Here is an 18,192-nt window from a genome sequence, read left to right as displayed (position 1 = left end):
ACCAGCGCTTCCTTTGTTCTGGAGCTGCCTTTTGTTGGCGCCATGTGGTGGCTGGGGGAGGGGCGGGGAGCGGGTTTGTTGCCTTCTCACGCTGTAAAATGGAAGGGGACTTACCTCGGCTCGCTTCGCATCCCGCGTTTTCCTCATCCTTTCCCTTTTTAACGAAAGGAGCGGATGGAAGGAGTCGCTTTCTGTCGGGGGCTGGGCTGGTTCAAACTTTCTGGGGATTGTGTGACCGATCGCCACCGGCGTCGGTGTAAATGCGAACATGTTTTGTGTAATGTGTATAAAAAAAAAAATCCTGGCTTTGAAAGCTAGTCGGGGTAAGCTAAGTATTTTTGGAGGGAGTGAAGGAAAAACAGCATGATTGAGACGATGTGCGGTGTGTTTAAACCAGTAAGAGCGGTTTTGGTGTACTACTTTGCAGCATTGTCAGAAAACGGCTTATCTCTTGCGAGTGATTTCTGGAGGAGTCAGTGTAGTTTCGCTGTATTTTGGTAGTGGCATCCTTGTGCACGAAAGAGTAATTTCTTTCCTCACGCAGTTGGTTTGTTTATGAATATACATGCTTGACTTGAAAATTACCTGCCTGTTTGTCAAGTGGGTCTTTGTGATTCAAGCTACCCCATGTATTTAATTGGAACTCCCTTTGTTATCCCTGGGCCCTGAACTAGAGGGTCGGTTCCCTCAGGTTGAACAGAGAGCTGAAGCCACAGTAGCGTAATAGATTTTGGCTGTAAGGGAAAGGAGTAAGACTTGCACGAGGTTTCCTATAAGCTAGGGCTGGATGTACCTTTTGCAGACGCTAGAAGGATTGAGAACCAGGCCTTTTAGCTGTGTGTGAATTTTCTTTTTACTGTTTTTAGTATTCTGCCCTGAAAAGTGGGTGATACTCTTTCCCTTTCTCGCATAGGAGGTGACAAGTTTCAACCCCAAATCCAGGTGAAATGTAACTTCTAAGAAAAGCAGTTATTTAGAGAGATTGACCTATGTGGAAAATTGAGTGCTGTGCTAAAACAAGAGCTGTCCAAGGCGGAGTTCAGGGTGCTGACATTTTTGCTGAGTATTTTGTTAAGAGCTGAAACATGCTTTGATTTAGCTGCACTGATACACTTGGGAGGAAAAAGAGACTACATGTTAAGAGTGCAGTTGTCCGGTTTGTGTGGCCTCTGAAGGCAAAGCCGAATACTAGGCATTTGGTCTTAATTTCAAAGGCTCTGTATTGTGTTACTTAAATATATGTAGGTATCAATCATTTCAATTACAAAACGAAGGACTGTAAATTACAAAGTGTAATTATCTACTGCTGTGGTAAGAGGTGAATTTAGCATGTGGCAATATCTGTGTGTGTACTACAGCCCCAACCCGACGGCATAAAGCAGCTAAAGCTACCTCCAGACAAATTCCTGTCACCCTCCCCAACCACTGAATTTCTCTTGATCATTTTAAGTGTAGTCGATGACAGGGTATGCTATGGAAAACCACTGTCAGTCTGTACAGATTATAGCAGTCATGCTTGGTCAGTAAGCTGTTGTGATGAGAAGGAATCTGTCAAGTTACCTTTTCTTTCACCTGGTATTGAAAGGCTTGGTAAACTTTGTAAGGCCTTTTCTGTAAGGCTCTATTGTAATGGCTGCAAGCATGCAGACTTTACTTGCACCTCATGTATCATGCTGCACTTGTCGGTTAAGAGTGCACAGCTTGACCTTCTGAAAAAATAAGGGCTTAGCTTCCAAAGGATATGGTTTCATCCACTTTAAGGAAAAAGGAAAAAAAAACCCCACATACAGTTGTTTCTCATGTTGCCTTTTGAACATAAATGGATGCTAGTTCTAGCAAATCAAATTTACACATAAACACCAAAAGCCAATTTTATTTAAACATAGTCTAGTTTCTAAAGTGCTGCTAGCTTGTAGTGCCAGATCTAGGTTGCCTCTAAACAGAGTAATGACAACTTAAACTGCTTTAGTCTATAGTTAGATAAAAAGGCTCGAATGCTTTTAAAAGCTTAGTTTGTTACCTTGGAAACCCTGAAAATAGAAAATACAGTTATGTTATTAGTGTTTTCATTTGAAGTGGGGCATTTGAAAAGTGCCTTATTGACTGATCTACGTTTTGCTTGTTAGCTTCACTTCTGTATTGCATGTCACTAGTATTTAGTTCTTTGAGATGCTTCAGAGGATATTTTGTGTGGGAAAGTGGGCAGGGAAGTATTGTATTGGCCTTTCATGACAGTAGAGGCTAATAGTGGAGATACTCCTGTAGTACTGATAAAGATAGAACTAGATTCAGTAAGCAGGAAGGAGTGCACAACACAGTAGTTAAGGCAGGTCCAAAGTCCCATCTGTTGTATGTGACTGTTCTTGGAGGTCATAGATACCTGGTTTAAATTTTGCAAATCGTTCTTAGAGCTAAAATTTTTACAGCTGTTTGTCCAAATCCTAAAAGAGCTCAAGTATTTTGCTTTTGATGCCTTATTCTATCCTCAATGCTTCCAAAGCAGTAGGAATGATCCTAGGTTCTTTCCAAAAACTGAGTTGGCAGTACTTGATAATCAATACTGCTTTGTTGCAAATAACAGAATACTGTTGAAAGAATGTAAGTTACTGGCGAGGAATATTTTAGGCAAGTTTTACTGTTTCTTATAGCCTGTGATAAACTTCAGGGTGCATTGTGTCATTCCCCCCCCTGTGGGGGGAATCCACCCTTGTGCACTCCTGTAGTATCACTCGCTTTTGACAAGATGCAAAAGCGTGTAACTTTCAACAGTTGGTCCCGTTTCTGACAATGCTGCTGAGGTTTGTACCACTGTGAGCATCTTGCTGCATGTGCTTTTCTGTGGTGCTTCCTGAATCTAAATAGCTCTTCTCTCTTTGAAATTTCAGGAAGATGTTCGTTGGTGGCCTCAGTTGGGATACAAGCAAAAAAGACTTGAAAGATTACTTCACCAAGTTTGGTGAGGTAACCGACTGTACGATAAAGATGGACCCTAACACAGGAAGATCCAGAGGCTTTGGATTTATTCTCTTCAAAGAACCTGGGAGTGTTGAAAAGGTGAATTTAAGCTTCGTATTTCAGATTCTTAACTTCTAGGGGAAACTTTTCAGCTTGAGTTAATCCTATCAAACTATCTTTCAGGTCCTGGAACAGAAAGAACACAGGCTAGATGGACGACTAATTGACCCCAAGAAGGCCATGGCAATGAAAAAGGATCCAGTGAAGAAAATATTTGTTGGTGGACTAAACCCAGAAGCCACAGAAGAGAAAATCAGGGAATACTTTGGAGAGTTTGGAGAGGTATGTAATGTTATCTTAGTAAACACTGAAACATATAGTCTCCAGTTGCTGTTTAGTTTACTAACAATTTGCAAGTTGCAAATTAAATTAACTTCAGATGTATCAAGCTTTCTGTAACTGATCAGAGGTTTCCCATCTTGAGAGCAAGGAAGGCACATACTGCACTAGATGCTTTCATTGCTAGTTAGATATTTAACTCAAACCATTTTATATGATGATAAAATTGTTTTTAAGAGTTGTAAAATGGAAACCTCTGGTCTGAAAGCCAATGTTAGTGTAGAAAGAATATTGCAACTTTGGTGTTGCATAATATGCGTAGATAGGAAACTTTCCTTTTTTAATTTTCCATTTTACTATCCCAAATGCCATGTGCTTAACTGTTCTGCTAAAATACAAGTCTGAAAATAGTATTTCATGTCTTCAGATTGAAGCAATTGAACTTCCAATGGATCCAAAGACCAACAAAAGGAGGGGGTTTGTGTTCATCACTTTCAAGGAAGAGGATCCGGTGAAGAAGGTTTTGGAGAAGAAATTCCATAACGTCAGTGGAAGCAAGGTAGAAACTTTGACTTGTAGATTTTTGTCCCAAGTTATTAAGTATAATACCACTACATCTGTAATCTGAAAGGGATTTTGTAGACCTCTGATTTCAAGGTACCCAAATTACAATAAGGACAGCTTGCAATTTACCACAGGGGTTTTTTTTGCCGTAAGTTCAGTTGCAGAGGTTCTTTGCCAATACTTGCGGCTTTAATATTTGCTGTGTTCTAGGGGCTTTTGTATGTAAAGTATCTAATTGCATTCGTTAAATACATGTGGAAAAACTGGTTTATGTATCAGTCTAGCAATATAAGCCATTTCAACAGATACATACCTATTTTCAGCATAGAGCAGTTGCATAAATTCAAGGCTTACAGACACTAACTTTGTAAGCAGCTGGCTGAAACTGGCTCTGTCTGATACGGGGGCAGCTCCTGGTGTCTTGTCTCAGAAGCCTGCCCTGCAGCCCTCCGTGCTACCAAAACCTTGTCACGTAAACCCAATACAAGGATCCGGAGGGTAAATGTATGCTTATGGCAACTTGTACCTGGTCAGCCGGTTATGTGAACTACTGTGAAAGTGGTGTGAGATGCTCTGAATAGCTGACTGCTCATCTGTGGGAACAGCTAATAGAGGCTCATGTGTCAAGCTAATGAGAAGAGGACTGGAGGCAAATGATGTGTGCTGGCTAGAGGTGTCCCCTCTTCCCTTGCTCCATGGCCAGTGCTGACCATACACTAACTTCAAGCCCTGTTAGATCTGGGTCATACTGTCTGACACACTGACTTAGATTGCACTCAGTTTAAGAGTGGTCTTGACACAGTACAGAATAAACTTTGGCAAACTTAATGCACTGATAGCTGTCAAGACACTGTAGTTAGCCATAGTTTGTTTTCAGGAGAGACAAATGCTTATGTGCCAAGGGAGCTGAGAAATCATATCTATATCTTGTAACTATGGCTTGTTTTTGTGTCATAGTGATAATAAAAAGAGCAGGTTACCTTAAAGCTCCTGTGGTGAAGAATTCCAAGCCAGGCTTGCTCAGGTGCTGCTATCACAGGGAGTTATTCCTTTCATAGCAGCAGTAGCTTTCATTTCAGACTGTGCACAGATTCAGGAACTAGGAAGCTGGCTGACAGGTTGAACTGCAGCTTGGGAACCTGTCTTAGAAATGTCAATTCTGGTTGTTTTTAGCTGTTATCAGTATTTGGTAAGTGATGATTTCAAGTGTTGGTAGGTGTACTGTACAGTCCAACACAGATGCTCAGTGCATAGGGTATATGAAGGCTGCCAGGAAAACTCATTCTGGTGCATTTTTCAGCCTTGTTCATTCAGCGCAGCTCAGGTGAAGTGGTCCAATAGCAACAGCCTCATCTTGGAGGTTGTGCCAGGATAGAGGGCAGCCTCGTGGCTCCTACAGGAGCAGTGGCTATGCTCAGGTGGCCTCAGCACCTCTTCCAAGGGGGAGTTGATAGTAGAGAATAGGCAGTATAAAATACTCTGAAAGCAGTGGCCTGCTTTGGATGGCCAACAGTGACTTACCTTTGCCCAGGCGGCACAATAAATCAGATGCTTCTGGATATGCATTAGTCCTGGCCACGTGATGGAGCACAGCATGTATACCTCCTTTGCCTCTAGAGTAACCTCTGGTTTTCCTAGGTGGTTAGGTTGGGTGCTGCTGCTACAAGACGGTATACACACTCTTCCTTGTTTTTTATTTTCAGTGCGAGATTAAGGTAGCACAGCCAAAAGAAGTATACCAGCAGCAACAGTTCAGTAGTGGTGGAGGAAGAGGTAGCTATGGAGGAAGAGGCAGAGGTGGAAGAGGCGGCGGTAAGTACTACACGCACTACTTTAGTATGGACACATTCTAAATAAGTTGTGTGTACTAAAATGGGATTTTGTGGATGGTTTTCCCTTCTATAGCTCAAAGTCAAAATTGGAATCAAGGTTATGGCAATTACTGGAACCAGGGTTATGGGAATCAAGGATACGGCTATCAGCAAGGTTATGGTGGCTATGGAGGCTATGATTATTCAGGATATGGGTATTATGGATATGGACCAGGCTATGATTACAGTAAGTAAAGAGAACTGTATTGGGTATAAGCAAGCGTAACTAATTAGCAGTTTAATGCATTTGTTTTCTTGTTCATAGGTCAAGGCAGTGCAAATTATGGGAAGACACCAAGACGTGGTGGTCATCAGAATAACTACAAGCCATATTGATCAAACTTATTCAGGTATGCAGTGGCATGGTCTCTTTTGGAAAATGACTGCATAGGTTTTGTATACAATGCTGTAGATGGATATTTCAGTTCTGTACCAAATTTAACTTTACAATAAATTTCTATGGCCTGTTAAATGTGCATCTTACTTGGAAGAGCTCCCTGGAAATGTTTTACATGTTTAATACTTACAGATAACTAGTTGTCTAGACAGTGTGGTGTGTAAATTTCAGCCTTGCTGAAGATATTAATTAATGATTTTATTAATAGGTTAAACTGAAACTGATTTTGAGGGTCTGCTTAAAGCTGCAGCTCTGCATCTAGGGACTGCCTCTTGGAGTTAACTATGGACTCTGCATTACTCCAGTTGTACAGAATGAGATGCATCTTAGGGAACCAGTGTCACTTTTCACCTTTTTATTTTGTATTGTTTTTGTGTCATACATTTCCTGTAATGGAAGTGTTAATTTTACTGTACTTTTTGGTACCTTTTTGGAATCTAATGTATTGTAAGGTATTTTACATGTGTTCTGATTCACCATGACATGGATATTGAAGCTATCCTAGCTTTTGAAATAAAAAAGGCGTAATCTAGTGTCTTGTGCCATTCTTCAGCTTATGTATTAGTAAAACGCCAGTATACTGTTCCCAGAAATTAGTTCATGGCAGTACCTTGATAGACGAAGAGTTGTGATAAAATGTTTTTAATCTTAAAACTAGAAGGCTGTTGTATTGCTAGTTGTGCTCACTTGCAGTTAAGTGGCAGCTAAGAACTGCAGTCATTTCTGCCTGGAGGTTATGGAAGAGAACTGGGGTGGAGAGTCCCAGGTGTTGTGGAGGCTGTGCTGGCATGCTGGTGGCTCATGTTCTAGACAAGTACAGAGGCTCAGCATAACTGTGTTAGTGTCTGCATTGTAGGGCTCTGCTAGGAGGAGCCAGAGGCATGGGTTTCAGGCAGGGCTTGGGAGTCTAGACAGCATTGCAGGAGGAAGCTAAGAGGTGTGCAAGAAGCTAGCTGCTCTTCCTTCATGTTTCACTATCTTGAGTCTGAGACTTTTCTACAAGTTCTTAGTAGTATGTATACCTGCCTTGAAAGACAGGTTAGACAGACATTAAATTACCAATGCAAAGTCTGCATTTTTGCAGCCTTTTTGGGTATCAAAAAAGGCTAAAGAACCTGCACTAAAGTTGTGGGAGGAAAAACAACAGAGCTGCCTCTAAAGAGGCAGCTCTTTCTCTAGAGATGAGTGAGCAGCTGGAAATATGCTCTCATTTCTTGCCTAGTTTACCACTATTTTAAGGCAATAACTATCATGTGATTTGCCTCTCTTGCTGCAGAATAGTCCCAATTTCAGATTTATAAATAAGTAGCAAGTGCTGCTGCACAAAGTAAACTTCTAATCTTTGTTGCAGTAATCAATTTGATTTTTACTTTCCTTTTAAAGCTAAGATCTGACAATTTTTTTTCTTGTAATAAATTCTATTTGAACAAATGGGAACCAGAAGTGGAATCAAACCAAGTAACTAAGACAATATATAAACAGATGTTACTAGTGACCTTTTCGCTTTTTTTAACAAGGGATGCAGCTATTCCTGCAGGGGTTATAATATACTGCTCCCTGCTGGCTGTCCTTGAAAAGAAAAACTTGCTGTAAAGTTTTAAGTCTGTAAGACTTTTCTGGGGTTAAGTGGAAATCTTGAGTATAAAAAAGATGCAGCAGATTTTAAATCTGATAGTTGACACAACAACTTTACAGCTGGAGTATGTAACCTAATGCCCAACTTGCAAATAAAAAAATTGCAGACCTCTGAAACATGAGTACAGTATTTAAGTAAGTATTACTGTCTCAAGATTTAAAATTGAAATGCTTTACTCTGTTGCATCCTTTTACTTGTTTTCTTATGAAGTAAGGGGTAGCAGAATATTTTTTCTAGAAAACAGTTTGCCCTCCAACAGGGAATTTGCATAGTATCAGGACCATACTGCTGCAGTATTTCTGGCTAGTGTATTAGCAATAGTTTGTCAGCTGGCTGTTACGTTGGTGCTTTTTGGAAGTAGGTTCTCAGGTAATGCTTCCTTGACAGGTGATGTGGCCTTAAGCAGAAATTGAGGATACTGGTACTTAAATGCAGAGCTAGCTTTCCCTTTCTTCTTTGCATGGAAAGTTTGTGATACAAAGAACATGTAATTGCCTAGTGAAAGCAAGGGCTTGTACACAAGGTTGTTGCTTCTTGCTGTTATGTACTCTTAATTTACTAATCCTACTTGGATATTTCTTGAGGACAGAATATTTTGTAAGAACTGGTTTGGGAGCCATGGCCCTCACAGCTGTCTGTTCCTCATGCATTTGTTGTGAATTCGGGACTGAAGTTTTTGACTTAATCTGGTCACTGAGACTGTTTGTTGAATATAGTGCTTCTAGGGACCTTGTTATGAAACTGGCTACTGAAACTGGTCAGAGGAGCCTGGGAAGGACTGAGTGTACTGGCAGCTAGAATGGTGTTTGCATAGGTAGCAGCAGATATAAAAAAAGAGAACCCATTGGCTCATCTTAATTTTCAAAAGTCATAATTGAAAGAGCATGAATTTAGAAAATGTAGTTTATAGTAGCTACTAGAAATACATTCCTTTATAATCAGTTTTAGATATGCTGTTTTAAATAAAAGCCAATTCCACACTTCTGCCAGAGTTGAAACAAGCTCTTGTAAAATTTATTTCTTCTAAAGTTTTTACTAATAACAAGATAAGTTACCTTTCATTTTGTTATTTTCAGTTATGTGGTCTAAGACATGCTAGGATGAAGATTAAATGTGCATTATTATTGTAGAATAATGTTTCTTAGTAGCAGATCTTGAACATTGTCTGAAACCTATGGAAAGAAAATAATGTTTTTTTGTAAAAGCATCATTAAAAGGAACCTACTTGATTGCCTCATTTTCGCTTACATTATATGTAAGTGTCACACTAGTACTGTACTTAGTAAGAGGCTTTTTGTGTTCTTGGTTTCCTGTAGAAAATAAAGGCATTTTTCTTGCTTAGTTTAGATTGCAGACAAGCACATTAAGTCATTAGGCCTTTAAGTTAAACTGGCACTGTTGAGTAATCTTTCTGTTCTCAAGAATAAGTAGTACAAACAGCTGTATGTCTTTCCATTAACTTGCTAAATAAAATACTAACACATTTTTCTTGTGCCTGCTATACTAATATTGCACTGAACTAAAAGCATGTTTCTCCTTAGCTCAGGGCCATAGCACTGTGAATCTAGTATGGTGGTTGAGGTGATCAATGATTGCATTGATTACAATGATTATATTAGGTACCTTCCCATCCAGGTAGTACAAACAGCTGTATGTCTTTCCATTAACTTGCTAAATAAAACTCTAACACATTTTTCTTGTGCCTGCTATACTAATATTGCACTGAACTAAAAGCATGTTTCTTTAGCTCAGGGGGCCATAGCACTGTGAATCTAGTATGGTGGTTGAGGTGATCAATGATTGCATTGATTACAATGATTATATTAGGTACCTTCCCATCCAGGTACCTAGAGTTTTACTGGGCACTCAGTTAAACACTCAGTTGGTCTTTTAGTCCGAGTAGGTTCAAGAAGTACTAAGTAAGTGTACCAAAGGGTGTTGTTACCGAGGTGTTAACTGTAAGCGTACACTGTACTCATGTGTGTGGCAAAATGAGTGGCAGCTAGATGTTCTCTGTAAGCAAGCTATAAAGGGACCTCAACAGATACTAAGATTTACAAGGCTTGGAAGACTTAATAGGACTCAGTCTTACTGATCCTCACAAATTTCTGAGTACAGGGGTAAATTGGTGCTTAAGCATGAGATAAGTCATGAACCTGAAATGATCCTATGAAATAGTAAAAAATGCTCAAGAGAACAGAAGGCAATACTGTGTCAAAGTCAACTGTTAAGTAAAACAAGAGCTATAGTAGTAAAAGTACTGTTTATAGCTCTTCATAAAGCTGTTGGCATAAGTGGAGGTTCCCAAATTGTGGCATGCAGAATATAGAGTGTTCCTGCCCTTAAGGGCAGTTAAGGGGAGACTTGCTGAGAAGTAGTTACGCAGCTGCAACAGCATCTGTCTGGAGACTTAAGACACTGAGCAGCTAACATAAAAGCTATGTTTTTGTCTTGATGTGCGTGTCACTTGCATGCCAAGGGTTAAACCCAGTCACCCTTAAAGCTTCCCAGCATGCTTTAGTGGTAGGCCTTTCTGGGACATGTTGGACCTAGCCTGCAAACAAATGAATACATACAGTGTTACTAGAAGTAACACTGTCAGACTCTGATAGAAGGTAGCTGTGAATGCCAGGTGTACACAAGTCTGGTTCATTGCTTCTAGATTGCCAGAAATTCCTGCAAACTAATTCCAGGTAAAAGCGTCTCTGAGGAAACTTGGTCCTGCTCTACTGCCAGTGACAAAGCTTGTGAAGTTACGTTTAGGAACCTTGGCTCTTACATAGTAAAGGGTGAACATAGATAAATACCTGGTCAGGTAGAACAAGTGGATGTTTTCTGTTGGTTCAGACATTCTTTTTCCATATCTGGAGGGAGAATAAGTAACAATTTAGCAAACTCATGACTTCGAGATAAGTTTTTGGACTAACTTTGTTAATACTGAGTGTGCAGAAGTTGTATAAAAAGCTAAAGTGGCAAATACACACAGATTATGGCTGTCAAGAATGAAATTTGGACAGCTTTTACCAGTTCCCCTTGTTCAGATGGGTAAACACTTCAACCTCTGCCAAAGCAAAGCTATTTTAAAAGGCATATGCATCTGCAGAGTAGAGCTTTGTTAAAGAACTTTAAAACAGAACAATTTAGAAGTGAAGGCTAAACTTGCATTGACTAAGACTCATTTTCCCATGTCTATGCATCTATCATCTGAGCTCTATTTTAGCACTTCTGAAAAGCAGACTCGGCACTGAGTTTAAGGCAGTCCAACAGCAACCCTCTATAAGGCAGTTTCAATCTGTACTACCTGTTAGTAGTTTGTCAATTGTGTCCACAACAAATTTTGCATCCTCCATATTGAAGCACATTGGAGGCTTGAATTTAAGCACATTTCTTCCTGGCCCGTCTGTGCTCAGTAGAATATATTCTTCCTTAAGTCTGGAAAGAGCAATAACAAAGAATTATGTTTACCTTTGCATGTAGTTCAGAAAAACTTACAAGCATCAGCATGCAGGGTGTCCAGACAATGCCTTTCTGCACTGACTGGTTTCTTTTTCTGCCACTTGGCTAAATTTTAACAACAACTGAGTGGCAAGGTTACTTAGTAATTGTGTGCTTGCCTTGCACATTGAGGAACTACATGATTGTCTCTTGTACCTTGTTATGAGATACTCTGCTTCTGCTGTGGCCGGGGTCCTTTCTGCTTGATCCTTGATTAAGTCCACTCCAATGAATAAGCCAGAACCCCTTTAAAAGAAATAAAAATAGTCAATCTTTGTCAGAGGAAGGAACTGCAAGTGAACTAAAAAAACTGAGAAAGGTTTTTGTTAGACCAAACCTTTACTGCATGAGAATTACCTGATGGTTGGCTAGTGATAGAAAAGGTATTGCTGTTCTGAAGAAATGTAGTAATACAGTACAGACTTTCATCTGCTCAGAATGCCAGCACCGGCCATGATGTTAAACATATTTTCCATCCAGGTCATTAATTCTGTTCTTTATGCACTTGAAGTAAGAGTTCAAACAGGAAAGTGAATTCCTTTAACAACTAATAAATCAGTAAAGCAGTACTGGCCTAGAGTGGCAAAGTATATCAGACTTTTGATAAGCTCAAGTTTGTTTTAATCTAACGTACAGCAGGCTGTTGAGTTTTGCTGAAAACACAGATTTAATGAATTTCTTAAAACCACATCAGTTGGATTAAGTAGTTTGACTGACTGAACCAAACAAAAAGCAGCTAAAAATGTAAATAAGGCACTGATACCTGACATCACCAATGATGGGATGCTTGATTTTCTGCTCCTTGAGTAGCTTCATCAAGAAGTTTCCTACTTCTGTGGCATGAGCCTGAAGGTGTTCCTTCTCAATCACATCTAACACAGCTAATCCAATCGCACATGAAACAGGGTTTCCTCCAAACTGAGTTCAGGAAAAGAACACACATAGCCAGGGAAAGGGAAGAAAGATGCCATCTTGTCACTGAAAGTGTAGCCTCAGTGATATAATGAGCATTCTGCCATTTATATCAGATGGAGCCAGTAAATAGAAAGTTATATACTAGAAAGATAGAAATAATTTAAACAGTAACTGTGTGGGTAATAAAGATAATAAAACACTGCATGATTATCTAATTTTAATACTTAGACCCTCATAGAGAAGGAGAGTTTGGTCAACTTTTTACTTACTGTATTAAAATACTCTACTCCTGTGGCTGCAAATGCTTCTGCAATTTCTTTTGTTGTTGCTACACAGGCAATAGGGTGCCCATTTCCTATTGGTTTCCCCATAGTGACAATATCAGGTATAAAATCTTCTCCTTGAAGCTGGAATGCCCAAAAGTGCTTGCCGACTCTGCCAAAACCAACTTGAATTTCATCAGCAATAAATACACCTCCTGCCTTGTGCATGTGCCTGTAACATAACAGATTGTCTCTTAAGAGGAAACAGGACATAATATTTACTGTTTAAGAACATGCAGAAAGCATTACTTTGTAAACTTCCAGGCCTATATTCTGTTTCACGTGTTTAAAAGCAGGTCTTTGCCATAGAAACTTTACATTCTAACATGAAGGCATAGGCCATTTCCTGCCTATCAAGCTATATGCTACAGCAGGCAGAGAAATTCTCTATCATCTATATTTAGCAAGTATGTTAAATTTAAAAAGTTAAGATAATGAATGACCACTTACTCTGCAACCTTCTGAAAATAGCCTGCTGGTGGAATGATCTGACCACCCACGCTTGGCAGAGATTCAACAAAAAATGCAGCAACCTGAAACACATGTAGCATGCAATGTTTTGAACCCAATACAGAAAGTTGTGGAAATTGCATTAACAATTAGCAAGCTCTTTGTCATTAGATGGTTCTTGCGTGCTTTTTGACAAGTCCATACCACTTAGCTCAGTAATCCTGAATGGTATTGACAGTCAACCATGCTTATTTCTAAGACAAGACAAATGGATAAGGAAATCACTTTTTACCTTTCTGCCTCTCTTATGTGCTTGCTCAATAATATTTTTTACTTCATTAGCATAGGCGGTTACTGAATCTTCATGGTCTTCTCTATAAAGTCCTCTGTATGTGTCTGGAACAGGAGCCTATACAAAGGAACAGTATCCTATATTCAGTATGTGTTAAGTAAGACTTCATAATTGACAAGCTCTCTTATGTGCTTGCTCAATAATATTTTTTACTTCATTAGCATAGGCGGTTACTGAATCTTCATGGTCTTCTCTATAAAGTCCTCTGTATGTGTCTGGAACAGGAGCCTATACAAAGGAACAGTATCCTATATTCAGTATATGTTAAATAAGACTTCGTTAAATTGACAAGTAGTTGATAGTTACAGGCTGAAGTACATACCACGTGGACCCATTCCTTTTGTCCTTCTAGATTCCTGAATTTATATGGGCTTATGTCAATCAAGGATGTCAGATGTCCATGGTAAGCACTTAAAAAACAATTAGCAGAACTAGACAGTCATTTCCTCAGTATCAAGAGTTCTTTAGGATTAGCGTTACTGGTAGCCAAAGAGTAGCTAGGCTCTGTTACTTGGTGGGAATACAGTCACACTTAAGCTGAGAAAAGCTCTGAGATTTCTATCTATCACCTTAGTAGTATTTGGATTTTTTTGCACATCTGAATATAGGGGATGCAGAGGGACAGTACTTCTTGTCACTGGTTTGCCAGGGCCAGTGACTAGAATCACAGCAGTGTAAGTCATGAGCGGTATTACAAGATTGCAGAACAAGTGGAAGGGATGTGTCTGGCCTATGTCTGAGTATTCTCCAACGATGGAGTTTCCAGTCTCTCTGGGCATTCGGTTCTAATATTTGACTGCCTTCATGGTAAAAAGAGTTTTTCCCTATGTATCATCAGAATTCCTCAGGTTTCAACTTACGTCTATTGGCTTTTTCCTGTCACCATACATCTTCAGGCCTGGCTCCATCTTTTCTGCTCCTTCCCATTAGACAGTTGTAGTTACAGTAAGATCTCCCTCTAGCTGTCTCTTACAGCTGAACAAATCCAATTTTCCTGAACTCTTATGGCTCCCTACCCATCGTGGCAGGCCACTGCTGGCCTCCTTCCAGTATGTTAATGTCTGTTGGGTACTGGAGAGCCCAACCTGGACACAGTTCTCTGGGCTGGTCTCACAAATACTGAACAGAGGGGAAAAAAAATACTTCCCTCAACTTCGCGATTACAATCTTTTTACTACAACAGGTTTTCAGGAATGCTCAGACTGCAGACCAAAACTGAGCCTTGTACCCCACAGTAGATAAAATTGCCAATATACTTACTGGTCTAAAACTATAACATCTTCATGTTTTGTATACTGTCGTGCCAATCTTAGGGCAAGATCGTTAGCTTCAGATCTACAATTGAAAAATTTGGTAAGTGTTTCATTGTGGACATCTGAGTTTTGAAATTCTGACCTCCCTTGCAATGCTGTTTGCATCTGCAGAGAACAGACAGAACTCAATGCATGTTACATACAGATCCCTTAATAATCAGCACTCATTAGGTAGGACTGTTCACCAGAACAGGATCCATCTAAAAAACTGGAGTACAGAAACTACTTTGGAAGCAGGGGTTTTTTTTGGGTTTTTTTTTTAAAGCTGTAGTTTGCTTGGGAACACAACCCCTGCCCCAAGCAGAAAATATGTATTGTTACATTTAATTTTGATAATAGAAGTAATTCCCAGTTCAGAAGACAAGTCAGACCAGAAACTAATACAGTAAATATTTACATTAATGTTTTGTAGTCCAAGGCCTTATAAACAGAATAAAACCCTCCTTAAATAAAGTGCTAGTTTATTTTCCCGATAGAGAGCTTTCTAAACATGAACTTCAGAGTCACTGAAGTTCTAAAAAGGACCACAGTTTCTTCAAAAACAAAAATCCCAAACCATGTGGTTTGTCAGTATCTAATCATCCACACCAGACCATGCAGTTAGCTGTTGATAATAAGTATTTTACTTGTCTGTATTTAATGAGTGAAAACAGAGTATCCATTCTAATATACCTCACTTACTTACCCTGAATTCAAAAAATAAAAGATGCATAACTTCTCGGGCAGCGTTTTTGAAAGTCTCTCTGCATAATTGACCAAGTTGTCATGAAGATAACGAGAATTTGTATTTAACAATTGATTTTGTTCATGGGCTGCTTTTACTATATCAGGGTGACAATGTCCAACTGCAAGAGAGCGTGGACAGTAGTTTGAGAGTTCTTCCATATTACACGTGGTGTTCATCAACAAACACATCCTGACTTAACACTTAAATTTCTCTATTAGTACAGAGCTGTCTTCACTGATGATCGTATTTCGTCAGTGGGGCATTAATGATATTGTCAGCAGAAGACAATGTCGGTACACCTTGAAAGCTTTCACTTAAAACTTTCTTTTTTTGCTCAGAAAGTTTGAAATTGCCTGGTACTGTATTTTATAGTTTGTAGCTGAATACTGGAAATTGATATGCTAAAACAAATAGTGTCTAATTTAGTATTTGGATTTAGACATTTGAATAATTTAGGTAGGGGTTTGGGTATGTGCAGGTTAAGCTTTACCATCAAAGAATTATTAGCCCTGCTACGTGCTAGTGACAGCACTGACCGTTCAGAGAGATTTCAAACACTGTAAGAAAGAAACAGCTACTTCATAATATACAAATAAGGCACTACGCTGAGCAGTGGTCCTGTGACAGAACCCTTATCAGTAACTTGTACAAATACAACAAACTGTCAAGCCATTTGTTAGTCTTACAGTTAGGTGCTTTACTTGAGCTTTCATGGGAAAAAAAAATCTGTAAATTTTAGATAAGTATGTTTCTAGGAAGACAGACCAGGAAGCAAGTCTGGAAAGCATATTCACGCACGCAGAAATTCAAATATGAACCGTAATTTCCCAAACTATAGGCTCAAGAGAGGTTTTTTCCCACCTTTCCAATTAAACAACCCCTCCCCCAACACAATGCAACAGTGGTAAAAAATACTGATTGTTCCTTGTTCTGCTTAGAAAAACATGGTATCAAATAATGTGACTTTTAACTTTTCTGCTTAGAAAAACATGGTATCAAATAACGTGACTTTTAACTTACTTACCATGAGCAACATTGTTTATGCAGTCAAGGTACCGTCTTCCATTCTCATCATACATATACTGGCCTTTTGCCTTTACGATCTTCACTGGATCATTAGAAAAAAACAGCTTGCAAGAAGAGCTATGGCAAGCATCAGAAAGCAAAAAAATCTTAGTGAATTCTGAAGGTCGCATAGTTTATTCCGCTGGTAATATTTTCAGTTCAGTCAGTTAATCAGGAGAAAGACATTTCCCCAGTTTGCCAGCATACGCTGTCATCCTGCTTCTGGCCCCTAAAACAAAGCCTGGGATGGGGAAGGGAACGGGCCTTGTGCTCTGATCAAGTCAAATTTTGTTAGACTTGCAGGGAAAAAACACACTCCAGAACTCAAAATCCTTCACTAGGAATCTAACCACAGCCCACAGATAGCACTTACCTCTGTGGTTTCATCCGAGTTCCTTACTGTATACGCTGTCTGCCCTTCGTGTTCTTGAAACCTATTTGGTGCCTTTCGCTTACCTTGTGATCGTTTTTATTATATTCTTGCTATTCTTGCCAAGATCCTGATTTTTCCAGATAGCATGGTGGGGGTGATCGTTACATCTGTATAAAGCTTCTCTAACCTTAGCTGGAAACTTGAGTGATTTTTTATAAGGCTGAGTCTACTTAAGTGCATTTGTTTTGTTTCACTTTTCAAATAAATTGCCAAGCAAGTAAAATTAAAACAGGTCTGCCTAAGTAGGAGTTGCAGAGATTTGACTCTGAAGGGCAACGCCAAACTTCCATGCTTCATTTAGTAAAAGATTGCTTATACAAAAATAAAATAATTTGACCATAAATACAAAGCTGTTGTCAAATGGACAACAAAAGACAATGATAAAATAAGAGAACTGCTTCAGTATCCCTCCCCTACAGGAATACCTGTACTTTCTGTGTGAGCTGGCAGTAGAATGGTAAAACAGTCAGGTTTTTTTTTTGGTAAGCTTATCCTGACTGTTCAAGAGATGCTGGGCCTTTGTTCCCAGTAGCAGGGCAAACCAGTTACAAAAAGATGAAATGCGCAGAGTGGTATTCTTTAGGTTTGTGTAACTGGCACAATTCTAATTCCAGCATTTACTTTCAGCCCAACTTCTGGATTCATAAAACATATAAAGATGAGAGTAGCCTTGGTTTTGAATATATATAAGGTACAATATGAAAGCATTCCTACAGTTAAAGGTAACAGTTCTGCTGCCATTCCTGGTAGCAGTCTACAGAACTAAGAATTTTTTAGGTCAGTTGAGGCAATACAAGTAATGGGAAGTTTGGAACTGAGTCTTGTACTTAATTCTGTCAAACTGGGCAGACAATACGTTGTTAATTCTGTCACGTTTTTGGTGTAATAAAAAGTTTTCTGAAAGACAGGCTATAATAGTAGGTCAGCCTAGGTCAGCCAGAACCTCTGCCTAGCCCAACATCGTCTGGCAGCACCACTGCTGAGCCTCCAGCAGTTCTGCAGGTGGGTGGGTTCAGCTCCATGTCGTGCTCTTGGCTAAGCTAACAGGAAATGCTTTCTAAGCAGTTTAAAGTTTAAACAGGCACGCTAGATATCGTACAGGTTTTATACTTTAGTTTCGTAACCCCCCCTCCTTAAGAAATGCTAATTACTGTTAGTTACACCAGTAAAATCGGGCTTTGCACGCCAACAGCACTGACTTTCCCCGTGATGTTGCTAGTTTAAACCTAAATTCTGGCGAGGCAGGAGCTCGGTTGCTTTAGCCCCGGGAGCAGTCGCGGCGTCCGAGGGCCAGGCTCGGAGCAGCCAGAACTCGCCGCTGCCGACCTGCAGGGGGGACGCCTGCGGGAGGCCGCGC

The 18,192-nt window shown here is 39.7% G+C and overlaps 2 protein-coding genes across 5 annotated transcripts in view; one reads left to right on the top strand and one right to left on the bottom strand.

Moving 5' to 3' along the window:
- Positions 1-2,889: 2,889 nt before the first annotated feature.
- Positions 2,890-18,192, top strand: part of HNRNPAB (heterogeneous nuclear ribonucleoprotein A/B) — a 28,556-nt gene continuing 13,253 nt past the window's right edge. For 2 of the 4 annotated variants that reach the window (XM_009285887.2, XM_009285885.2), the window contains exons 1-6: positions 2,890-3,054; positions 3,139-3,297; positions 3,722-3,853; positions 5,562-5,670; positions 5,764-5,916; positions 5,995-6,079. In XM_009285887.2, coding sequence (XP_009284162.1) covers positions 2,890-3,054; positions 3,139-3,297; positions 3,722-3,853; positions 5,562-5,670; positions 5,764-5,916; positions 5,995-6,065 — 789 coding nt within the window. In that variant the 3' untranslated portion in view covers positions 6,066-6,079. Of the gene's footprint in view, positions 3,055-3,138; positions 3,298-3,721; positions 3,854-5,561; positions 5,671-5,763; positions 5,917-5,994; positions 6,660-18,192 lie in introns of those variants that run through there. The other 2 variants (XM_009285886.1, XM_009285884.1) reach the window with 2 other exon arrangements.
- Positions 7,778-16,504, bottom strand: PHYKPL (5-phosphohydroxy-L-lysine phospho-lyase). Its single transcript, XM_009285888.2, has 12 exons — positions 16,362-16,504; positions 15,296-15,455; positions 14,558-14,632; positions 13,620-13,707; positions 13,238-13,354; positions 12,946-13,028; positions 12,442-12,667; positions 12,021-12,175; positions 11,414-11,503; positions 11,064-11,194; positions 10,570-10,626; positions 7,778-8,934 (listed from the first exon to the last, which is right to left on the bottom strand). Exons 1-11 carry the CDS (start codon positions 16,414-16,416, stop codon positions 10,574-10,576), a joined length of 1,233 nt encoding a protein of 410 aa, XP_009284163.2. The 5' UTR covers positions 16,417-16,504; the 3' UTR covers positions 7,778-8,934; positions 10,570-10,573.

Source organism: Aptenodytes forsteri, unplaced genomic scaffold, assembly GCF_000699145.1.
Source record: "Aptenodytes forsteri isolate BGI_AS27 unplaced genomic scaffold, ASM69914v1 Scaffold54, whole genome shotgun sequence".
Lineage (NCBI taxonomy): Eukaryota > Metazoa > Chordata > Aves > Sphenisciformes > Spheniscidae > Aptenodytes > Aptenodytes forsteri.
This window is presented reverse-complemented; position numbering and strand designations above follow the sequence as displayed.